This window comes from Falco rusticolus, chromosome 17 (genome assembly GCF_015220075.1).
Source record: "Falco rusticolus isolate bFalRus1 chromosome 17, bFalRus1.pri, whole genome shotgun sequence".
NCBI classification, from domain to species: Eukaryota; Metazoa; Chordata; class Aves; order Falconiformes; family Falconidae; genus Falco; species Falco rusticolus.
The window spans coordinates 6,650,328-6,673,910 of NC_051203.1; the positions used below are offsets into that span (position 1 = coordinate 6,650,328).

Consider the following 23,583-nt stretch of genomic DNA (forward strand, 5'->3'; position numbering starts at 1 on the left):
TTTTTATTACTTCCACTTTTAAGAAGCCTTGGCTAACTTGACCCTGCTTTCTCAATGCAGAGCAGCAGACCCAAATGTGAAAAAGTAGACGTTTTCTCTAATGGAGAAAAGTGGAAACAGAGGTCACGCCGATTACCTCAAACCACTTGGCTGCCACAGCCATCTTTTCACCTCTGCAGTAAACAAACCCTCTTGGACGGTCCATACATGAAGCAGTTCCTTTGAAGAGTGCTTCACATCTCAGCTCTCTTCAAGTCTTGATACCAACAAGGACAGTATTTTGGGCTAAGACTTGAAAGTTTAGGTCTCCCAAAAAGACTCCTATGCATATATCACACTTTCGGCAGTTTCAGAAACCTCCTGTTCTTCAAGGCAAAGCAGTTTGAAAGACAGAAGATGTACAATTAAATCTAAAGAAGTAACAATATGAAATAAGAGACGTTTATACTACCATTTCCTTGCATAATGCAAGCTTATAGGATACGGAAGAAAAATCTTTGTTTGCACACTATCATAGATATTGACAGACGCTTAAGAAGTCAACAAATTCAATGTGTTAAGAAGCAACCTTTTAATAAAGAAAGCAGAACCATACTTTGCTGTTAACAAATACTTTGAAAGAGGCTTATAAAATTAAATCTAAGCCAATTATCTGGTGCATCTGCAGCTGAGAAGGAAGTGTCAATACTCCAAACATCTGCTCAGTTTGCGTCCCCTCCTTTCTTCCAGAGGAAGTATTAGCTTCCAGTTGTACAAACGATTAAGAGAGCAATAAGGTATTGCTCAACAAAAACTATTTTCTTAGATGCTTACAGACTAAGGCCAAAGAAGAAATTCATATGTTAAGCACCATTACCAACACGGAAGCCTGTCAAAGATACCAGTTTGAACAGCACGGCTTTCTTCCTTGCCCGCCACACCTAGGGGTCAGCTAGCCACCAGGGCTGAGGCTTGTGAGAACAACGAAATCAAACCATCGTGGCAAGCACGCTCCAGTCACACTGGAGTTGGCTGATGTCAGAGACTGGAGAGCAGGAGGACCTTGATGTTTTCCCTAATGAAGCTGAAGGGTGAAAGAAGAGTTCTCAACCACTGGAATAAACAGAACACAACAAGAACAAATTAGCTCAGTTTCCAAACCAACATCCTTTCACAGGCTCAAGGTACGAGTGAAAAACCACCCTGTACCTTTCCCTCAACAGAGCTATGATCCCCTCAATGCTGATGCCATGAAAGCGGCTTGTAGTAAACATTACATTTTAGCCAAGACACACAAAGGAAGAAAGAACCCTCTGGAAGCCACAGCTCCAGCCTTGTCCACTCACCCTTGGCACAGTCCATTCAGCTGGAGGCCAGAACGCTGGGAGCACTCACAGGCCACAGCACTCGCAGCACCTAGGCAGAAACAGGAGGGGTTAGGACAGCGTTTCTCAGGGCTACAACTCTTCCAACTGCTCTGCAAACTGCACCTTCAGTGCTGAACAGACTGGGGAGGAGGGTAGTGTATTTTCTTGGATATTCAAGCATGGATTATTTATAGGTCATCAACTCAAAATGTGTGAAAACTGAACAGACCATCCACCAAGACCAGCCTGTGCTTCCAGACAGGATCCATATTCTAGATGCCATCTAAACAGTTCCAGAAATAAAGATTAGGCTAAAGCAAATGCTGCAAACTCCCCTGCACCTCCTCAACCCATCCCCCAAGTATTCTGCTGAGACTCGTGTTATCCTCATACAAACCCTCTTTTCATGAGGCAGCAGTGACAGGACTCATTTACTTTGAGGGTTTTACTTTGGTTCTCCTGGCTTCTATCATAACCTCAAATATTACATTAAAAAGGCTTTTAAAACATAACATTCACAGCAGCGCAGGAGCTTTTCATTGCAGCTAGCTTCTTCCCTGCCTGTTTGCGTGTGGCACCTTCACATTAAGTGCATGAGTTAAGATGTAGATTAGCAAGGCAAGAAACCTTTGCCCTTGGCATCGACACTCAGCTGTGACAGGAAACTTCAGGCTTTTTTTCTATGAAGTGTAGAACCACTCATTACACATTGGCAGGGAAGTGCACATCTCCAAACTATACACATTTTGTCTTAGATAAGCAAAAGACTCAAGTGTTTATAAATATGAAAAGTTCAGCAGCTGGCTAAAAAGTTAATTCTCCAGTCTCACTTAATGAGCTTTGGGGAAAGTGGTAGGGGGATTTGTTCAGAAAGTAAGGCAGAGTGTCACAGAAAGCAGGACTTGCCAGACAGGGCTCTATTTAGTCCTATTTTCTGTCTCTAGATGGCTGCTGTCAGCAAAATGGCAAGGAATCCTCTAATGGGGAGCTGTGGAACAACCAGAACGAGAAATGTTCTCTCCTGATCTTGCAATGTAAAAATTAGCCAATTTTTAATTTAAGTCCCATGACTTCTTCCTTTGTTGTGAATGTATCAAGCGATCCATATCAAAACAGTTTGAACATGGACTGTCTTAGGATTTTATCCAATTCCCTGAACAAGGAAGTTGTTTCCAGTAGGATTCAGCAGCAACACTGCTGCAATGTTTTCCCAGTACTTTAATATTAACTAATACTGGTCCATTCCAGTGGCATAAGGATCAGACTTAAGAAATGTGACTGATTTGCTTGGAAGGTAAGCATGTTAGGAGTTTTCAGGAACCTCCAAGATGACTATTGACAGTTGTCTGATGTCCCTGTCTCTAGCTTACTTGAAGTCAAGACTTGGTGTCTTTGTAAGATACTACAGAAGGAATTGTACAATGTCACATTTGCAAGATGATAGATACCTACCCAGTTCTCCATCTACGTAATTACTAAAAAATAAAAACTCATACTGAATGGAAAAATAATCAGACCCATTTGTCTGCACTTTCAACAGAAGGTTTTCTTTGTGTAACAGTATTTCTCAGGTTGCTCAGTGAACTGTGTATCGTCGCCCCATTTGCATACCTCCTTCCTTCTGTCACTGAGAAAATTCTGAACAGCAACTACATAAACAGAGCTGTCTGACTATCAAGAACAAAGTAATTCACCGAGAGATCAGAAATCTAGCTGAAACAATCAGCAAGGCTGAGCTCTTACCCACTGACAGCCCTTGCACTCGTACTGCAGGTCACAGAGAGCTCTCTACCACTGCCTATTCCACTGTCCTCACTGGCACCGACTCACATGGTACACCCTCCCTTCATCAAAGATCATTAAAGTCTGAGTTGCAAAAGATCTAGCAAGAGCAACTGTGGCTAACTGGATCCGTAAATGCTAAGTGCTCTGCCAGCACCAGTCCCTTGCACTTTCTACCTGTGCAAGGCAATGAAAAATCCCTCTGGCACCTGCTCCCAGGGCCAGGGAGCAGAGCAGGACTGCCTCCTGCTCCAGAGGGAGCCAGCTCACAGCCGGTGCCAGTGCTCAAGTCTCTGTTGATGGTGTATTATGCTGTATACATTGGAACTAGTAAATGCTTCATTGTGATTTTTGGCCACTTGGAATATTTTTAGCAATTTGCCAAGGTTTACCCTGTGATTTATTATGGAGGAAACAAACTCAAGCACTAACAAATGAAAATATGTAAACTCAGACTTTTCCAGTCAATAGAAAGGTATTCAACTTCTTAAAACCCTTTAGAGGCACGCAGTTTGCTGTAGGTTAAATTGCTGGAAATAACAGTTTGCTTAAGAAGCAACTGAAATGTAATTTAAGGAGTCACACTAAGTCAGATTGACAACAAAAAATTCCATATACACAATACTTTCCAACTGTTATTCCTAAAACTGTGTCCTAGATTTGCTGGGAATACATTTTGTATTGCTTTTGTGTATACTGCCTAGAACTTCATTATCTCAAACTACTATATTTAATAAGTTAAACACACAGTATCATGAAAAAATACTTGAAATAAATACACAGGAAAAAATCCATTAATTCATTTAGAAAGCTTAAAGCACTAGAACTACCTGCAGATAATTGTTTTATTATAGTGTTCTTGGGTGGAAAGGAAGGTGTCATTACATAGAAGGTAAATTTCCATTTTTGGTATGAAAATTCAACTAGATGCTACTGCCACATACCCCCAGAACACAGGAGATAATGCTGTGATGGCTGCTAACGCTATACAGCATTATCTGTAGTTAAAATACTGAAGCTCTCTACAAGTAAAAATATTTGTCTGATATTGAATATCATTGTTTCTTACAAGTGTTCTGGATGTTTCTGAAAACACCAGGAATGGGATCAAGAGTACAATAATCTAATAAAATGAAGAAGAATATTAGTCATTAGAGTATGATTGGGAGTTAACATTTCTATCTAAATAGCAGAATACTGGAAGATGGTATTTCTTTCTCAGCTAGCAATCTCAAGAAATTAATAGAGAATTCACATCTTGTCTGTTTATTTCGATACAGCTTCCACTCTTGCCAGTATTGAACTAGCACAGCGAGTGGCAAGAATCCCTTTGTCTGTGCCTGACACCACTGAGACTTGGTTGGTGGAATGATGCAGCAATACGCATGATTCTTGATCTCTTTTCAGCTGAATAGACACTATCCATCCTTGCCTATAGAAAACAAGCGACATAAACACGCTGCCAAACGACCAAACCCCGGGAGTTTTTTCCCCCACCTTTGGACATATCACTCGACATTCAAAATGGCATTACGCAAAGCTAACTCGTACAAGGTCTTATTTTGGTTCAAGAAACCCAGCAGAGAGAACTTCACCAAGCAATTCTTTGTTAGCATAACATTTGACCTTGTATCTCTTTGGAAATCATACAACTTTGCTAATGCAGTCCTTACAGAATTAATCAAGCAGATAGTTAGATCCTAGTTACTATGAACCCAGCCAATTATGAGTAGCACTGAAATTTGTCACTGGCATGTCCAACTACATTTTCCAACATAAAGATCAACAGAACTGTGTGGAAATGAGGCCCCACTCTCAGACCTGCATGACTTGGGCACTGCAGACTAGAATCACTAGCAAAGCCAACGCTTTTAGGAATGAAGTATTCTTGAGAAAAAAGGCTTACCTCCCAGGTCGCCATTACCTGCTGCATTAAAACAGCAAGATGACATAACACCTTTCACCCTCTATTTTGACTAGCAAAGCTAGAATAAATGATTCACTGAGTGTTTGGAACTCTTTATTTGCCACTCTGCTCTACTGCATGAGATCCACTGTTCAATAAAGGCCAAATATACTGCATGGCTTAGTTTGAGAAGTGGGGAGAGGAAGCTGCCTATGCAGTTTCTCCCTCCATCAAATTAAGACAGCACCGTTCTCAGAGTCCAGAAAGATGACAAGATTACAGCCAGCAGCAATGTTAACAGGTAAGCGAGGAAAAGAAATCCTTAAAAAAGCAGGGCAGAGAGAGGGAGAAAGACACACAGAAGGCACCTGCAGAAACAAATGGCTCAATAGCAGACATATTTACATATACTTAAAGCAGCACAGATTAGAAATTTATCTAGCTAAAAGTCTGATTGCCATTATCAAGTCCAATTTCTGTCCTTGAACAGGTACTCAAATGATAGATCTGTGGTCACCGAACACATTCTCCATCTAGTAACCAGAACCAGATGAGATATAAAACCATTGATCTAGTTCCCAAAAGGTGAGTGATAGCTAACCTAACTTCTGAACCTGGCTTACATCATGCTAGTACTCTTCAATGTTCACCAAGAGACCTGGTTTTCCAGCAGTCCAGCCTGCCTTCTACTCACGTCTCAAAATCTCCAGGCACTTGCACTGCAGTCTTCCACTTCTATGAGTATAAAATTCACACTCAACGCAGTGCTCTGTGGCAAAACTTCTCTGGTGCTGAAATGCTGCTCTCTCACTGTACGAGTGCAAGTTAAAGCCATGGTATGTTATAGTAACAGTTCACCTTCTTGTCAAAACAGACATTTTGCCCAAACTTCAACAAGTGTTTGTAACTAACTAGATTCTAACAAAAGCAGATAAAATAATTCATGCCTCACAAGCGTGAGACTGACTGGAGCCTACCTCACCATGGACCTCAAAACTCCCAAAGGTCCCACATATTACCTAAGCATATTGACAGAGACAATACTTACAGTTTTAGCAAAAATGACCATCAGCTCAGGGAACTGGTGCGTAAGGAGGGCAAGCATCGCTGAAAAGGAACATAGGCCTGCTGTGAAATGGATGAAAAAGGGAAGTTCCTTCTGCGGGTAAACTGAGACTTCATGAAATGCTGGAAGGAAAAAAAAAATGAAGGATATTGACACTTGATAACTGAGGACAGTTTTCTGAATTATTTATACAGTCTTGTAACTCAGTTTTAGACTTTCAGCAATAAGCGTGGACTCAAGACTATTGTGCAGTACATCTTAGGTCCCAGTACTTAAACTTCTAAAAAAATTTCCCCCTACTTTAAATGCTTGTCTTCAGTATTAACAGTCACTACATCTTTCTCTTCCCAATTGCCTTTTCACTTGCATAGGCTTGATTTTTGAAGCATTTCATCAGGCTTCATTTTTGGTACCTACTCTTTTAACAGGACAGAGGGAAGAAATGTAAAATTCACAAGGTGTCAAAACTACCTAGAGCAATTTAAACAATTCAGGTATTTTCAACCCTCTGAAGCATTAATCCTGTTACCTGAAGAGAACAGCACACCTCCCCATCCTATAAGCAGCTCAGCAAGCACAAAACAACCGTCATGTTACATACACAAGCAAGGTAGCTCCTTAACACTTTTCAAAGATTTCTGGCTACAGTAAATTTTTTCAGAGCAGCTGACAGAGTAGACCTCAAAGAAAACAGTACCAGGACTAGGTTATAAATTCTGTACGTAGCAGCTCCTTGCAATTTCCAATCTATGGTAACAAAATCAAAAGAAGGTGATTAGACAGCCTAAGGGCTGGCATGTGGAGCTTTCAGCACTCAAGACACTACTACCGGTTACTAGCTGAGGACCTGTTTGGTGAATTTGCAATTACTGGCTCTGAATACCTGCAGCTCTGACTTCTATTCAATGATTTTAAAAGGTTTTTAAATAAAGAAAAAAGTTTCTATAGATATGAGTAACTCAAAGGCTGCGCACTTCTTGACAAGCTGTTTTAAAAAAATAACAAAAGCTTCAGAATTTAAGTAAGCCTTTTCGTAAAACAAGAGAATACAATCGTACTCATTCTTAAACTGAAGGCTGAGAAGGAAAGAGACACTTTACCCTCTCAGCTCCTGCTCCTGAATGCTGTCCCAGGAAAGCTACCATTATAAGAGAAAAATCAGCAAGTGGCTTGTGCTCTTGCAACTCATTAATGGCAAAGGGCTTGAGTTTTGGTTTGCTTTTAAGTGTGATTCTGGAGCACAACTAAGTAGAACATTTGGAGTTCCATGTCTAACGCCCATCAGAGATGCTCAATGTCACCCCAGAGATTATCAATTCACCTTTGTAACAGGCAGTCAGCCCTGCTAGTCTGACAACAGTCACACACTCCTCTTTACTGAGCAGCCAAAAGAAACCACTTCTCTACTATGGAACGCTCTGATGCTCTCCATATGTAGAAACTCACCTGATTCTTAAAATATGGAGCAATATAATTTAGGACAGGTCCCAACATGAATTAGGAAAGCCTAAAAATATAGGAAGGATTCTTTTTGCAATAGTTTTTCCTACACTGGGAAATTAAAAACAAATCCAAAATAGGTAAGGACAACTAAAGGCAATTCTATACATTCACAGCCATCTAAGAATTGTTACTAGTCAGACCAACACAGGACTTTTGAATCATTGATTTGGTCAACATTATTTTAAATAGATAAATTTTAAAAAATTAAGTGTCAAGATTTCTTGAGGAAGTACTGCAATAAAAGTGTTAAGATGATTTTATTTATGGGTAGGTTTATATTTAAAACATAACAGGAATGCGTGAGTGATCGTGTTGAAATATCTGCATGTGTTGGTGTTTAATTATGCTGGGAAGTCTACAATTTAGGGTTAGTTGCTAACCAAGGAATTCCTTGTGCAATATCCTGCATAAGTGAGAAATGAGTAATTTAAAGCAGTCTGGGGGCAAATTTAAATTACACATTTTAAATATAACTTCAGGCTTTAAAATAGAAACACGTATGTGTAGCTTTCCTTTCCACAGCTGTGGTCTCAGTGGGTCTGCTGGTGCTTTTGCAGTAGCCCTTTCCAGTCCTGTGGGACGTGTGTTTCTTCATGACGAAGTTCACCCCCAAAAGAATTCTATCAACGTCTGTAATTAACAGCCCAATTCTAATCTAAATTAATGCTGTTTTCCTAAATATGATGACCATGGGGCTCTAGTAATTTAGCTTGTTTGCCTTACCTAAAGAAAAACCCCATGTAGGCTCATAATTGCATAAAGTAATCTTGAAGTAATGAGCAGCTGGAGATGACTTTTCAGTGTCAAATGCTAGTATAAATCCATAAAAGTACCTACACAGGTAGGAAGTTGCAGGAAGCATACTGTCCAACAATACGTATTCTATGAAGCTATAGATTAACCAAGGATTCTCTGTAAGATCACAGGTTCTGCTAGATACCTGAATGCAGGACTGGAACCAAGCATTTATCACTTGCTAAAAGGAAATGGCTCCTCTACAACAGTCGCCAAATCCATGACTTTTCAAAGTAATTTAAATAACTGGTCCATTTTGTTGTTCTCAGAGTTGGCCAAACTTAAGTCTGAATGTACCACACACAGACTTCATCTTTGAAGGACCTAAGCTATTACAGAATCAAGCTAACATTTACCACACACACACGTCAAGTGCTTCAGGATCGTTTGGGAGGGACATCAACAAATAGCTGAATCTCCTTCACAGGAAGCTCAAACTAAAAAAATCACAGTAAGGTAAATACAGAATACCACAAACTGAACATGTCCCTAGCTTATGTTTTATTATCATTACTGCTTAGAAACCACTTACTTGGCAACAGTTCTCTGTCTGCTGTTTCTGTGCAACTCGGATAGGGATAGAAAAGATGACCTTTCTCTAACGGGTATGGGATCATCCTAAATGCTGGAAAAAAGAGTGAATGGCATTAGATCTGTATCTAAACCAGCTTCTCACAAAGAGAACCAATCATGTTTGAGGTGAATAAAGGCAGAGATTAGTCTACTGTACAGGAAAAAATAAAACCAGGAGAGATACTTACTGCCTTCCCATGTACAGTGCAGCAGATTTAGAGCCCCTTCTATCCTCTTCCAGTGCTGGAGGTGAAAAAAAGCATATGCTACTGCCTCACTGTCCCCTCGTTTCAGAATATGCTCTGGAGGTAGCACTAAGCTTTTCATTTCTAGTAAATACTGAAAGTAAAAACAAGAAGCACACTTGGTTACACAGAATATTCCAAAATCGTTAATCATGAAACATAAATGATCATTTGAGGCATAACTGACCATATCACACAGGGGCCAACATCTACGTGCTGCAACAGCCCAACCCTGACAGCACAGACAGCCAGCACTCACACACGAAAAGCAGCGAAACACACATCTGTGTACAAGACTCTCAAACTGGGTTTTTTTACACACAAAATACCAGGAAAAAACCCACCACCAAACAACTTCCGTAAGGCAAAATAAAAACACATTCTTGTGGAATATACATAAAGTATAATGCTGCAGGTACAATACCAATGAGCTGCAAGTTTAGGCTAAAAAAACCCAAACAAAACCCCAAACCAACCGTATTTTCTGCTCATCATTCAATCACTGAAAGTTTCAATGTAGGAGGCTAAGTACTTATCAGCTCTCAAGTATGAGTAGTAAACCATAAAGTGTCAGTATGCTTAACCAAAGGAAGAATAATAAACCAAATTCAGGAAAATCTTGTTTTAATGTGGTTTTGCTGGACTACCACAAAGTAGCTCTGATTTCAGATTTTTTCAGTTTCAGCCTTCTTCCTACATCAGCAGAACATCTGATGCACAGAAGGGTCAAAGAACACAAGGAGTAATCATTTTCCATTTCCCTTGAAACACAGGACATGCAATTTTGTTTTCTCATGGTACATTAAAAAAAGACAGGTATTCAGCTGAACTTAGCTTTTAAAGACAGATGAGTAATTTTTACAAGAATGAAATAACAGTTTCAGCTCTAGTATTTACCTGCGAGTTGTCCTCTGCTAGCATATAGTGTCTTATTCAATAACAGCCAAAGTTAATCCACATCTTTGATCAATGTAGCTGGCAATTCCTTTGACTGTCTCCCAAAGTGTAAGAATGCAGCTAACTCGCCGATTTATTTCAGCAGATGCCACAAACTATGAGATTATTTACTAATCCAGTTTGAGGACTTAACTTTTCCCATTCAGATTCTTGAAGGAATGTAGGAGGGGTTGTGCCCCGGCCAAATAAAGCACATTTACTGCCTGGCTAGGTTCTTCTCTTAGTGCCTTGGGCCTACGCTCCGGAGGGTAATATTCTTGCTAATCCCCTCTAATCCTCTTCAATTATTTTTTTTTTTATTTTTTTTTTTAACACAGTAAAGGATCACTCACACAGTGCTGCTGTGGGAAAATGGTCTCAAATATCTGACCCTTGACCTGACTCCTCATGCTCTCCGCAGCGCCCGCTTTTCCATTGTGCTAACTGCACAGAGCACAAGGGACTATAAACGCGATAGCAGCAATGAAGCCCCACTGCAAGTATTGCCACAACATGCCAGTGCTGAACCCCAGGCTTTGGCTGTCTTTGCGCCCGTGTTACCACACAAACAGAAAAATTCCAAAGTCTGGCAGGTCTTTGTGCCCTTGTTTAAAACAGGCAAGGTATCAGCACTGAAAATACGTGGGGTTTTGCATGTTTAAGAAAATCTTTACACGCAACAAATCTGTAAGATATTCAGAAGATGACTGGACAAGATTGTTTCTTATGTTACCAAAGTCTAGTTACACATCTCTGGTTTGAAATGGCTTGAGTACCAGTTTTCTAGCACTCTTTAAAGGTCTTCCTAACTTTTGAAACAAAATCCATCCTTGTAGAAGCATAACTCAGAAAAAGAGAAACAAACATTATTTTCCTTACACAAAATTATGTTATGTGCAAAGACAACCACTTTCATCAGATGCAAGAAAAGGATTTCTGCTTTACATACTCATTTATTTTTAGTCCATGGGACAAAACAGACTGCAAATTCAAAAACCAGATTTTCTTCCCCACTAATCCACTGTAACCCATTGGGCAAGTTATTTCACTTGTCTGTGCCCCTGTTAACTTGTTTGAACCCTTGTTCACCTGTTTGCGTTGACTGTGAGCATTTTAGAGCTCTAGGTAGCCAGCACTAACAAAATTCTGTCCTGCCATCAATGAATTGCTGTTTCAAAGCAATACTGTAATAAAAAAAGCCCATGAAGATGACTGGATAGGTATACAATTAGAAAACAAGATCAAATTACTGAAACCTGGAATCAGTTTCCATGATTGCCTGTAGAAGTACAGAACATATTTTGTTAACAGCCTGTTTGAAATGGTATCTAACTTCTTTAAAAAGGTGTGTGAGGCTCCTGAAACAACTGGAGGATATACGAAATAAAAGAACTTTTAGATAATGATAATGCATTATAATCTTCTTCCCCTAAAGGCAGAGGCTAAAGAAAAATCTGTCTGAGACTGTCTGAAATGAACTTGCTACGCTCTTGATCAGTCATGCAAACAAGCAGCAATTTCTCCCAGCAATTAGCTTTCTCAGTGCACATTCTATTAGACTGGACAGGCAGACAGAATAGAGCGGCTGGATAATTCGAGGCTTCACAGCAATAGTCACTGGGACTCCATGATCATTTGCAGAGGATTAGGTCCAGGACTAAGCCAAGCTTCTGCATTCAAACTGAATATATCACCAACACAGTACAGTAAAAAGCAACGTTAAGATTTTATTTTCACTCAGTGCTCAGCAGAATCTGCATCTTTACCATTTCAAGTAATGCCAGACATTAAATTGCAGCCTGTAGCGATACTTAATCTTGTTTACATGTGGATGAAGAAAATAAGTGATTGTAGATCTTTCAGTAACCCGAGTTCTAAAACCATGCTCAGAAGCACAGCAGAAAGTATTTTGAAATACTATGAGTGGTTATTGTTTGGAGAACCTAATTTGGCTTCAGAAATTTAAATATTTAAAATCCCTATTTGTTAATGCTTACCCTTACCCAATAAAGGACCTTCAGAAATAGATTACTCCATTTTTCATGAGTTAAAAATTTCTGAGTTTAATCTTTTCGAAAAAAAAAAAACCAAAACCAAAAACCCACATTTGATCATCACCTACTGCAAACAACTAATTCTGGCCACTGAACACTTATGATCTAAATACTAGTGTGTTTAACAACTCAATGGCTGGAGTTACAACAAACTTCAAGAAAACATGGGACTAGAGAGGCTCCAACAAAAAGTTCATACTATAACATGATTTTTTTCATAAGACGATAAAAACAGGTTTGATAGGAAATAAAATACTCTTACCTTTGGAACATGAGGGTTAAATTCCACAGCCCTGTGAATTGCTTCCACAGCATTAATTTCTGCTGTACTAAGCCCTCTTTTAGAGGCAGTTTCTGGGGAGAACCTGAAGGGAAAAACCCATGCTGAACAAAAGTAACAAATAATAAATGCTAACCAGGTGTCTATTGATTTTAAGTTTGCAGTTCACTAGAAAGTGGCTGATTTATCAAGAACAATAAACAAATCTTCCTAGGAGACAAACATTCCTGTTGATTTTGTTATCTTGACTGTCATCCATGCCCTATGACAAAGTTACATTTAACTTTTTGAAACTTTGTATCAGTCATGTAAAGTAATTGAGTGCACAGTCTTTCATATGATTGTTACAGCATCACCTACTCTGTGGTAAAGCCAGAATCAGCTGTGCAAGTAGACCAGAAAAAAAGTGAAATGCCAACGTGAACTACCATAAATATCCCACACTCAATCCATAAAACAAAGAACTGCTGAACATTGTGAGCTGGACACTGAAAACAAAATTTACAGAAAAGCGCATGTGTATACGTCCACTCCTGAAAAACATCTCCACCTCCATTAACTTCATGGATGCTTAGAAGAAACTGTAAATTACATTTAAATACACACCCACATATATGTATATATAAATACATTTCTAGGAGCAAGTTAAGTGTAACTGCTACATATTGGATTTAGACCTCTTTATTTCATGTTTTACAGCATAACCCAAGATTAGCAACAAACCACTGTTTTCACAAATGTACTTGCTTACCTTTCGGAAACAGCTCTGGCTTTTAACAGTGCTGCTGTGTAACATATTGCTGCCGATTTTGGAAGACTGATATCTATGATAAAATAAAGTAATTAAGCTGTAATATTTTAAGGCAAGACAACCATTTTAAACCTACATCCTTTAAGCTTAAAGATTTTTACTTGGGTATACTAGACAATGAATGTAACATCTGGAACATTTCAGCTATGATGAGAAACTCAGAATTTCTTTGCATAGTCTTTCTGGTCACCAGTCATTAGGTGGTAAAAAGTAATTTTTTCTTCTAAAGGTACCAAGACACTGAAAGTGAATTCAAGGAGAAATGCATGTATAAATACACACTTAAGAACGGTGTACTTTTCCTGTATTAACCCATGAAGGTTTAAAATAAGCTTCTAATCTTTACTTAGTTTTGCAACTGCACATTAACACTGTGTTTTATACAATACTGAATGACAGACCGACTAGAAGCTGACAAAAAAAAGATTACAGACAGGTAGACAAATTTTAATGAAAACGCAATTTCCATTCTTTTCCATTTCCATGGGAAAAATTCTCTTAGTTGTAGGTTTTGTAGAATATCCAAGGCCAGGTCTGAGCTGACAATTACAGATTAGAAGGTTAGCACTCCACAGCACAAGTTTACTTTAAAAGCAGACGAAGTCTGGGGTCTAATTCCCAAGTACCATGTTGTGTATAGTCAGATGGGTCTTGCTTTTTTTGTAAATCCCATCCTGGGCTTGTCCATCACTTAACAGAAGTCTGGCTGTCGTGTCAAGCAAAACACAGAGGTGCTACAGAGAGTTTGAAGCTCATACTCATTTTTCCAGATGCTCAGGAAAAAAAAAGAATCAACAACCCTTTCTTAAGAAAGTGGTGCAATTCCTGATGTTAACATAAAGAAACACTAGGAAAAGAGCCAATGGTTTTGTTAAATTAATACGAACACAGAAGAACACGAACGGGCAAGTAACAGCAGCAGGCTGCTAGGGTGGCCACACATAACAGGCATAGGATTTGGGCAAGAATATTGTACTTTTGATTTCCTGAAGCGATGAAGAACAGAACATACTGACTCCTCAAGGGCAGCGAATGATTGCCACAAAATACTGCTTCCATGCCCCTCAATTCTGAAGGTGATTGAAGGGACAGCTTTGACAGCAGCACTTTGTACATTAATGATGTAGGCATTATCTAGGTAGCAAAACTCTGAGGACAATAAAGTATGTATTTTATTAACCTTTATCTAGACTTGCACAACACCTGAAACACATTAGTTAAGATGGAAAGTGAAAGCAAACTACCACCATTTAATGGACCAAAGCTTGCATACCACTAACCTCTGGCAAGCAGTATGCTTGCATGTTGCTAATCTTTGGCAAGCAACCTCAGTATCACAGAATCACGAGGCCAGGCCTAGAAGATGACAGAAGTGAAAACTATCTTTTCCAGCTTGTTTACATCAATTACTTAGGGGGCTATGTGCTGACTGAAAAAGGTTGATGAATTTAGGCATAATGAGGGATGTAGAAGAGATTAAAAAGTTAAAATAATCCTTGAATTGAAGCAAAGTGAGCTTCAAGATTTCTTTACAGATTAGAAGTAACTTAAAAACATAAAAAGTAATTTGTATGCAATTTAGCTTGCCTAAATTTGACCTCATCATTCAAGAGAAAAAACTTAACTCTGGAAGCGCCTGTTTGTTGCCAATGAATGGAATACAGTCAACTAGCTGAGATTGTGGGTAGGCATCTGCTTTTGGACAGGCACACTTTGCCCACCTCACCTATACTTTCATGTGAAAACACAGTTATTTCCCCAATAACCCTCACTTACCATCATACTTTGCTAAAACTGCCTGAACATCTGCATAAGCTTGTAACTCCAGCAGTGCCTCCAGGAGGTTTTCATGAATATTCAACATGCTGAGAAGTGGAAACTCTTTCATCAACTGCAAATCAGTAAAGAGAAATAAATTAAGCACATACAGAATTGCACTTGAATCCCTGAAATATTTAACAAAACCCAGTACAATAAATTATGCCTTTTTAATGTTCTATTCTTTCACAGTGTCAAACTGGCATATAAGCAGCCTGAAAGGGATTGCATCATTTCTACCTTTTTTTTTTTTTGCTATATTCACCTACTGGAAAATAAGTATACTGAGGTTCATACAACATGCTCTCAGCTGAAATCTGCACAACTCCTACAGTGAGTTGGTTTGGTCTGTAACATTTTCCTATGAAAAAAGGAATTTACAACACACTTTGGGGAAGAAAAATTATGAAGAAGTCTAAAGTTGGCTATTTTGACAAGTTAAGTTGCCAAGTCAAGTGTGTCACAAACCAGACAACAGAATCATGAACATATGACATAATATACAAAAATTTAAAACCTGCATGTAGGAACCAAAAAAACCTGTTCTCAAAAAAAATCCCGGATCATGATGTGCAACTCTCATTGGAAAATAATTCAATTACATTAATTATGATGCCTAGAAAGGAACTTTATGAATTTGGACAACGTGACTGAAAACAACAGTTGCTGACCATTTTTTTTTACTTTTACTTACATCTCTCATCATTTTTACTGCTTCTCGTATTCGTCCAAGTTTTCTTGCACACATTGCTAGTCTCCTTTTCACATACACCAATACATTGGTGTCTCTTCCTGATTACAAAGACAAAAAAATATAACCTATCAGCTTCATTCTTACCTCTCCTTCCCTCTCCAAAAAAAAAAAAAAGAAAATCACACCAAAAACACCACAACCTTTTCCTTTCCACATGTAAACACATAAAATAATTACTACTGCTTTCCCAACTAAGGCCCATCAAGATCCAATGCCAGCAACTTTTAACAAGGTTAAATGACAAAAAAAATTCTGTTTTTTTCCAAAATGCTGGGCGGTATAAAAGAAGGTGCTACTCACACACACCAACTGCTTCATTGGTCTGCTCTACCTATCCGACTTCCCAAGACAATAACGTACTGAGCCTCAGAGAGACAACCCCCCGATGGAACACACAGCGTAACTGCCACCTCCTAAGATTCATTCAGGTACTACAAAAGATCACGTAGCACACCACGCATAAGCATGGCTAAAATGGTAGTAACTGCCTCACTGAATTGGGAATCAAACTAGAATCACTAATTATAACTTTAGTTTCACATTTCTGCTCACACAGAAACAAGATTTTATGTGATTCAAAAGCCCTTACTCAGCTGTGCTTCGTGCTGGGGACTTTGGGAATGGCAGTTCTGAGATTTTCTGTAGATCATTTCTCCTGCTTTCAGAGCCTGTTTGAAATACTTCTCAGCATCCACAATAGTTGTTGCTTCTTCCTCAGCCAGGAGGACGTACGCAGTGGCACAACTGTAATAAAGGAAAAAACCCACTAATTATTCTGAGGGAAAAAGTTTTGTATTTTTTTTAAAAGTGTTAAAAGCATTAGAAATGGGCAGTTTTTACTTATGTTTAATACCTTAGCATTGACAATATTAAACTATCAAAATACTGACTTGAGTTTAAACTGTGGATGTCAGGAAAACAGAAACCTTTTCCATTTTACAGAACACACACACACATTTGGAGAAAGAACAAAAGAAAGAATTATAACAGCAAGTCAAATTATGTTTCTTGAAATATTAAAGATGCTCTAGCAATTGTCTGGAGAGAGGGGGTTTTTTGTGTGTTTGGTTTGCTTTGCTTTTCTAAAACCAGGAGGTAGACATTATACACAAAACCAATGAGACCACATAACAAAACGGATCACAGAAGGGCGTGAAATTCTTTAGTTTGCGTTATAAATGTATTTTCAAATCCCTTACAGGAGTGGCACCTGTGAACTCCAAATACAGCATTACCACAATACTATCACTGAAACACACATGATTTCATATTCAATTTACTGTTCCACATCTAAATAAGATTTCTCATTTGTTATTGCTAGTGGTAAGAGGATATTTAAAAAAAAAAATCTTGCCCAAGAAAAAGGGAGAACAAAAAAGCTGGTTTTTATAGAACAGTTCAACATTTCAGTGCAGATGACAGCCCCATGTGCAATTCTCACAGAAGCCCCCCTTAAGCTATTCAAGAACTTTGCCAAAAGTAAATTATCAGAATAAGAAACCGACAGTGTGCCCCATAACACTCATCTTAATCTTTCACACTAGAAATACAGGAATTGAACATGTATTCTAAAACTTACTCATTGTTCAACTCTAAAGCTTGATATGCTGCTTTAATCCGGGCTTGAGGGTTTCTCTCTCGCCATGCTTTCTGCATAACTGTTGTAAAAACATTGAAAGGCTGGTGAGGGACAGAGACATGGGTGAAACACCTGGGAGCCAACAGAGGCAACGCTGGCTGCTTGGGCACCAGCTCCACATTAATGTTCACTTCCATTTTGCAAATTCCTGTTTGCTATATGATTTTTACAGAGAAGAGTAAACAAGTGTTTTAGTTGCAGTGTGAGTTTCTACCACAAGCAGCAGAATCTTGCAACTTCTCATTACACCCCAAATTTAATTTAAGAAAGCAACACCCCCAGGAAGATTATTCACTAACCATTTAAGAAGTCCTACACTGAGAAGCAAAGACAGCTTACATAACCAGGCAGATGTACAATTTCTAAATTGCTACAGAATTTTGGAAACATTTCCCAAGACCTGTTGAAATCTTGGCAGGAGCAATTGTTAAACACAGGTTCTTGCACAGACCTGCACAGAATTTAATTTAAGCTTTCAAACAGAACTTCAAAGGAAGCAGTGACAGACTAAGCTGAAACTATACCCATGCAAGACATACATTGAGTATTTAGACAACTACCAGATCATAAAAGGTTAAAATATTTATTTTTTTTTTATTTCAAAAGCACATTTGAGTGGCATAACATGGCAAAGCCAATTCAAGATGTACTATAATAATGCATCACCTTATCAGGAAGTGTTCAAGGAAACAATTAAAAAGACTAAAATCTATCTACTCAAAAAGGTTGTTCGAATTACAACTTTAATTCGAAATTACTGTTAGATAAGGAGCAAACACAGTTTCAGTGCAATGACTCAACCCCTCCCCGCTATGCTTCCATTAGTGAAAAATGACAATCCCAAACTGAAAACCAACTTCTAGCAAAAGAACAACATACTCTGGGATACCATTTTCTATGCAGAACTAACAGCTTTCACACTAAATAGAGCTCTGAAAGAACTCCAAAACCTTACGTTCATGGAGTTACGTATCTGGCCTATCTCAAGTATGATAAGAAAACTGAAGAATCTATACATGTTTCTTTTGGAACAAAACCTTCTGCTGTCCAGCAAGAATAACGTGGAAAAATGTTTGAGTTTTCTTTTGGAAACAAAATATTAGTCTTGGCTTAGCAAGCGAGACAATACACTCCATTTTGTGAAACAAAAACACATCGTTCATACCAAGCATGTCACAGCCAGCTGACAACTAACACTTCCGGAACTTGACAAATTGACAATAGTTTGCACCCAGTCTGACAATAACCAGGTAGAGAACATTTTCTGCACTAAACATGTGGAACTCAACAAAAAGATTCTGGAGACTACACTATTCATTAAGGTTTACATGAGACCACATCTTTGACTGTTGAGAATACAATCCAGGTTTTCAATATCGTGTTGTTAATTATTTGAAAAACATGAAACCTTAAAATACATCAGGATCCTGACAGCCTTAAAGTTAGAGGAAAGAAAGCACAAGGTAAAAGAGCATCTTTTCACTAAATACATCTATTAAACCTCCTTAGCAATGGAGAAAGACTATAATTTCACAAAATATTTGACACAATAGCTTGCGCTACCTCGAAATATATTTAGAAAAACACTTTATACTCTCCAACAGTGAAACACCTTATGCATACGACATCAATACCTGTATCTGAAGGCCGAAGGGCATCTGTGTCACACGTGAAAAAGTTCTGATGATCTTGAGCAGACAAATTCATGTCATAGTATGTAAGAGGCTCCTTCCCAGTCACCCACATGTATCTTTAAGAGGAGAAATTTCAGTAAGAGGCACTCCTAGTAAATAGTAATGCTGATATCAAGAGGGATATCTGATGTGCCCCACAACTGAAGCTACTGCAGAAGATTTTTATTAATAAAATTCTGGTAGCTCCAGTCTTTTAAAGTACTGCTGCTCCATAATCTGTTCAAGTTGTAAAGTTCTACGGGACCTGGCTTCCTAGGAAGCAGCTTTTCTGATGAAATAACATAAGGAGATTTATAATACAGCCATATCACTTTAATAAAGAGAATTTAGATTCAGAAACACTGTATCAGCCTCTGAATATTTTTTTCTCTTACTCTCCAAAAAAATGATGATGTTAGAGTAGTATTTGCATTCTTAACACTGAAACTGCCAAAGCTTGGATAGGTGCCTTTTAAACACACGACTGGCATCAATCACCCCTATAATCTTGCAGGTCTCGGCTGTCTCCTGACATTACTAGTGCAAGCTCTGTGAAGAAGTCATATGTATGCCCCCAATTAATTTTAAAAATATGCAATGGGAAGTAAGATAATTAATACCTGCTATACTCTGCCCCCCTGAAAAGATTGAGAGGATTTCGCCACACTTTGCACTCTAGAAAAAAAGAAGTAGTACTTTTTGAGTTAAGAGCACAGAAAATACTACCTTGACTTTAAAATGCAGTAATGCAAATGTACTTTTACTTTCAAAAGCTGCTGTAATTTCATTGTTATACAACCTGAGCACAATCAGACAATCAGTATATTCATAAACTTCTGCTATCCCCTAATATTTTTGCTCCCCAGCATTGCTGGGGTACACAAAAGCACATAGTGGAAAGATTAAACACTGCCATTTACACTCATGTAATGTTTCTCTCACACATATTCAGAACAGTAAATATCTAATGTTACTGAAACAGTTTTAGCTAAATATGTAATACATTTTCTAAATAGTATTTTTAATAATGAATGTTCAGATCAAAGATGCATTATTGTTTAGTTCATTTTTACCATTCTTAATAAAATGCGTTGTAAGATGCTGGCCTTTCTCCACTTCTTGCAAGCACGAAGGTCGTTTAAAAGGCAGCTCATGCAAACCAGCCACGACCTTGAAGCTTAAGGAAAAGCTGTGCTACAGTGTGCTGGGACAGACTGACAATCACCTGGCATGCTCTGCCTGCTTGTCTCACTCTCTCCAGCGGAGAATGCTGCTGGTGTTGGAGGGCTGTTTTCTGTGCCACCTATCAGGGGCCTCAAATGACTCACAGAAACCTGCTCGATGAAAGATGTGCCGTATTTTCTGAAATGCCACCATTCAAACACCTGTCACAGGAGAAAAAAGCATCAGAAATTTCCATAGGTGACACCCTTCCAACAAACATCAGAGACGAAGAGCCAGTTGTTCATAGCTAGTATATCCCCTTGCAAATAACTATAAACAGAACTTATCTACAAACTAATTATCTGGTTTGGCCTGTCTTGTCATGCAGAATCACCTGCATAACATGAAACAGACTGAAAAACAAAAGTAAAATTTTAGTCAAACGTATGTTCCTCCCTCCCAGAGTCATTAGGATAACTTCCAGGGGTCCTCAAGCTATGGCCCCCCAGGGTCCTCAATCCGGCCCCCGGTATTTACAGACACCCCCCGCCCTCCCTCCGCCGGGGGTTGTGGGGGGAGAAACCAAGCAGCCGCAGATGACTGCCTGCCACTTCATCCGTGCGCCAGCCCCCTGTTTAAAAAGTTTGAGGACCCCTGTTCTAGACCCTTTCAGAAAAGGCCTGTATAGGAAAACTGTGCATAGAGGCAAGAACCTCAGGACAGGTGTATTCTTCATTTTACAAAAATATTCTAAAAGAATAAAGCACAAAACAGACAGTTAAACTGACATGTTCTGCCATTCAGAAAAGTACAAAGAGAAAAGGCTGAATTAACAGCAATCAAGTTCACTTATCAGAAATTTGGGTCAAAAATATTACCATCTCTCTCTTCGAGGCCATCAAAGATACCCACTTATCACAAGTCCTCAAGCACTATACCGTATTGTCAGTTCTTGACCAACTTCTCTGAGTATTTTCATTACCAAGCAGAAAACCATGATGTTTAGACAAACTGTATTCTTTACTAGGAAGCATTACTATAAATAGTGGCTGACCAACAACCACTTTTTTCTCTTAAGAGCAAACCTACGTAAAAGACTATCACAAGCACAATCCATCTCCTTATATGACTTTCCTCAAATCCTTCAGTCAAAACCCAAACAATATTACAGCAAACAAGTTGTTTCTGCCACATAAATAAAACACTTTAAAAAAAGCGTAGCTACAAAAAAACACCTATAAAACAGATTTTGCACATTCTGGTAAATAGGTTTAACTGATGAGAAGAGACTTTTTTTTAGCTTTTAATACTGAAAATAAAGATTAACATGAAAGATTTGTATGTAGTGCCGCAGTCTGTATCAGGGTCAGACAATCATCACTGCAGAAACAGCTGCGCTAGCAGAACTGACCGCACAAGCATGTCCCATTGATTTCACAGTCAGCCACGTCTGTGCACACTGTCACACAAAGATGAGCTGAATTATTGGTTCGTTTTCACGCCAAAGTTGTTAAGATAGTTACAAGATGGCACATGCATAAAAGTTCACCAAAAGTTACTGTGGAAACTAAACCCTTAACTTAGCTTAGGAGAGAGAAAAATCTGTGTTTTCTTCACACACACAGACACAGAGCTCTGCAGTTTGCATGCATGTTTTACATTTTTAATCTATGTACACATATACTGTTATGTACCTCCTTAATACAAGCCTGAGTTCCTAAAACAGGTACAAGTTATTTTCCTTAGTCTCAACATACAGCATAAATAGAAGAATATATACAACAGAGAAGATACTGAGCAAGTTCCTTCCTAGTACAAAGGCACCCTCTAGAGTCTGATAAAAAAAAAAAAACACGACTGCTTTTACCCCTAACAAAAGCATTTTAGAGGTGCTAGCTGTTTAAGAAAAGTGGACTACTTACAAATATCAGCCCAGATATAAAAGATGAAGTCACTGTAAGGGCAAAGTAGAATTTCGGAGTCAAAGTGCTTAAGAACACAGTCACTGTTAAGAGAAAGAAAAACAAAGACTTAAACAGAATTGAAAAACAAGTAGCTTTTTATTAAACAAGGCTGAATGAAATATAATGCAAACACATATCACAACATACCAATTTTGTAGATAATGTTGCTTTGTTAGAGAACCCTGCCTATATATTATTTGCTGTTTGTAGCCATCTGTGCCAGTGATTTAGGTTATACACCCAATCTAAAATAAGCCAGTGTAAATTCTTAGACCAAGCTGCCTACAGTTTCAGCCATATCATGGCTGGCGGACCAAAACAAGCCAATGCAATCTATTATTTCATTTTAACCTAAACCCAAAACGCACTGTTTTGATGCAAGTTCACAGTCAGCGTTAAGAACATGCATCTTCCACAGACCTCTCCTTCCCACCACTCGTACCACAAGGCCAGGAACGCAGCTGCTGGTGCTGCTCCAGAGGGGATGTTGTCCCCACCTGCCCAGCTGCTGTCCTCTGCCACCGGCCCGGGGGGAAGCTGGGGGGCCCAGGGCGGCGCGGCCCGGCCCGGCGGTGACGGGGAGCTCGGCTGCCGCAGGCTCCCCCCGGTCAGGGCTCCAGCCTAGCAAGGGCCCCCAGGTGCCTGCTGGGGTGCGAGGTGGCCGAGGCACCACGAGAGCCGACTCGGGTGTTTCCAACCGTCGCGGGTCTGCAGAGGCCGGGGTTGCAGGCGCAGCCCCGGACACCGGGGTGCCCCCAGAGTCACGGCACTGCGAGAGCGCTCGGTGTGTCGCTGCGGGAGGCCCAGGACGCGGGACCGGCCCGCAGGTAGCTACCAGGACGGACCGGCCCTGCCCGGCGGTCCCGCAGCAGCCCGGCGCGGGCGGAAGCAGCCTCCCCGCGGCGAGCCCTCAGCCCCCCGGCGCGGCCCGCCACGTCTCACCGGCCGCCAGGCCGTCCCGGAGCCGCAGCGGCACCCGCAGCACCACGTAGAAGAGGCCGAGCCCAGCGGCCACGGCCAGGAGCCCACGAGCCCACGGCGCCGCCGCCGCCGCCCGCCGCCGTAGTTGCTCCCAGCGCCGCAGCGCCGCGGCCGCCCCGGGGCACGGTGGGCCCCGGCTGCTCCCGCCGCCGTCCGCCATGGCCGCCACCGGGGGACGCCGGGAGAGGGGCGGGGCGGGGGGCGGGGCGGGGCCCGGGGGGCTCCGCCAGTGTGGGCAGCCAGTTCCCCGCGCCCATCGCCGCTCCCCCGCCGCGGCGCGGGCCGGGAAGCCC

The 23,583-nt window shown here is 40.1% G+C and overlaps 1 protein-coding gene across 1 annotated transcript; it reads right to left on the reverse strand.

The window, feature by feature from the left end:
• Nucleotides 1–547: 547 nt before the first annotated feature.
• ST7L (suppression of tumorigenicity 7 like) lies at nt 548–23,475 on the reverse strand. The gene is made up of 16 exons (XM_037410164.1): nt 23,252–23,475; nt 22,268–22,350; nt 20,407–20,566; nt 19,802–19,856; nt 19,143–19,258; nt 17,449–17,527; nt 16,459–16,613; nt 15,810–15,907; nt 15,074–15,188; nt 13,238–13,310; nt 12,469–12,571; nt 9,160–9,310; nt 8,931–9,023; nt 6,083–6,141; nt 1,326–1,395; nt 548–1,092 (listed from the first exon to the last, which is right to left on the reverse strand). The coding sequence occupies exons 1-15, from the start codon at nt 23,448–23,450 to the stop codon at nt 1,342–1,344; spliced, it is 1,593 nt and encodes a 530-aa protein (XP_037266061.1). The 5' UTR covers nt 23,451–23,475; the 3' UTR covers nt 548–1,092; nt 1,326–1,341.
• Nucleotides 23,476–23,583: the final 108 nt, after the last annotated feature.

What these genes read in the sequence shown, in the direction of transcription:
- ST7L (XM_037410164.1), bottom strand. Translation starts at nt 23,450, where the DNA reads ATGGCGGACGGCGGCGGGAGCAGCCGGGGCCCACCGTGCCCCGGGGCG. An exon ending in GCCAGAGCTGTTTCCGAAAG is followed by an intron (nt 12,572 to 13,237) that starts GTAAGCAAGTAC and finishes TTTTCCCTTCAG; the next exon opens with GTTCTCCCCAGAAACTGCCT. An exon ending in TTAACCCTCATGTTCCAAAG is followed by an intron (nt 9,311 to 12,468) that starts GTAAGAGTATTT and finishes TTTTACTTTCAG; the next exon opens with TATTTACTAGAAATGAAAAG.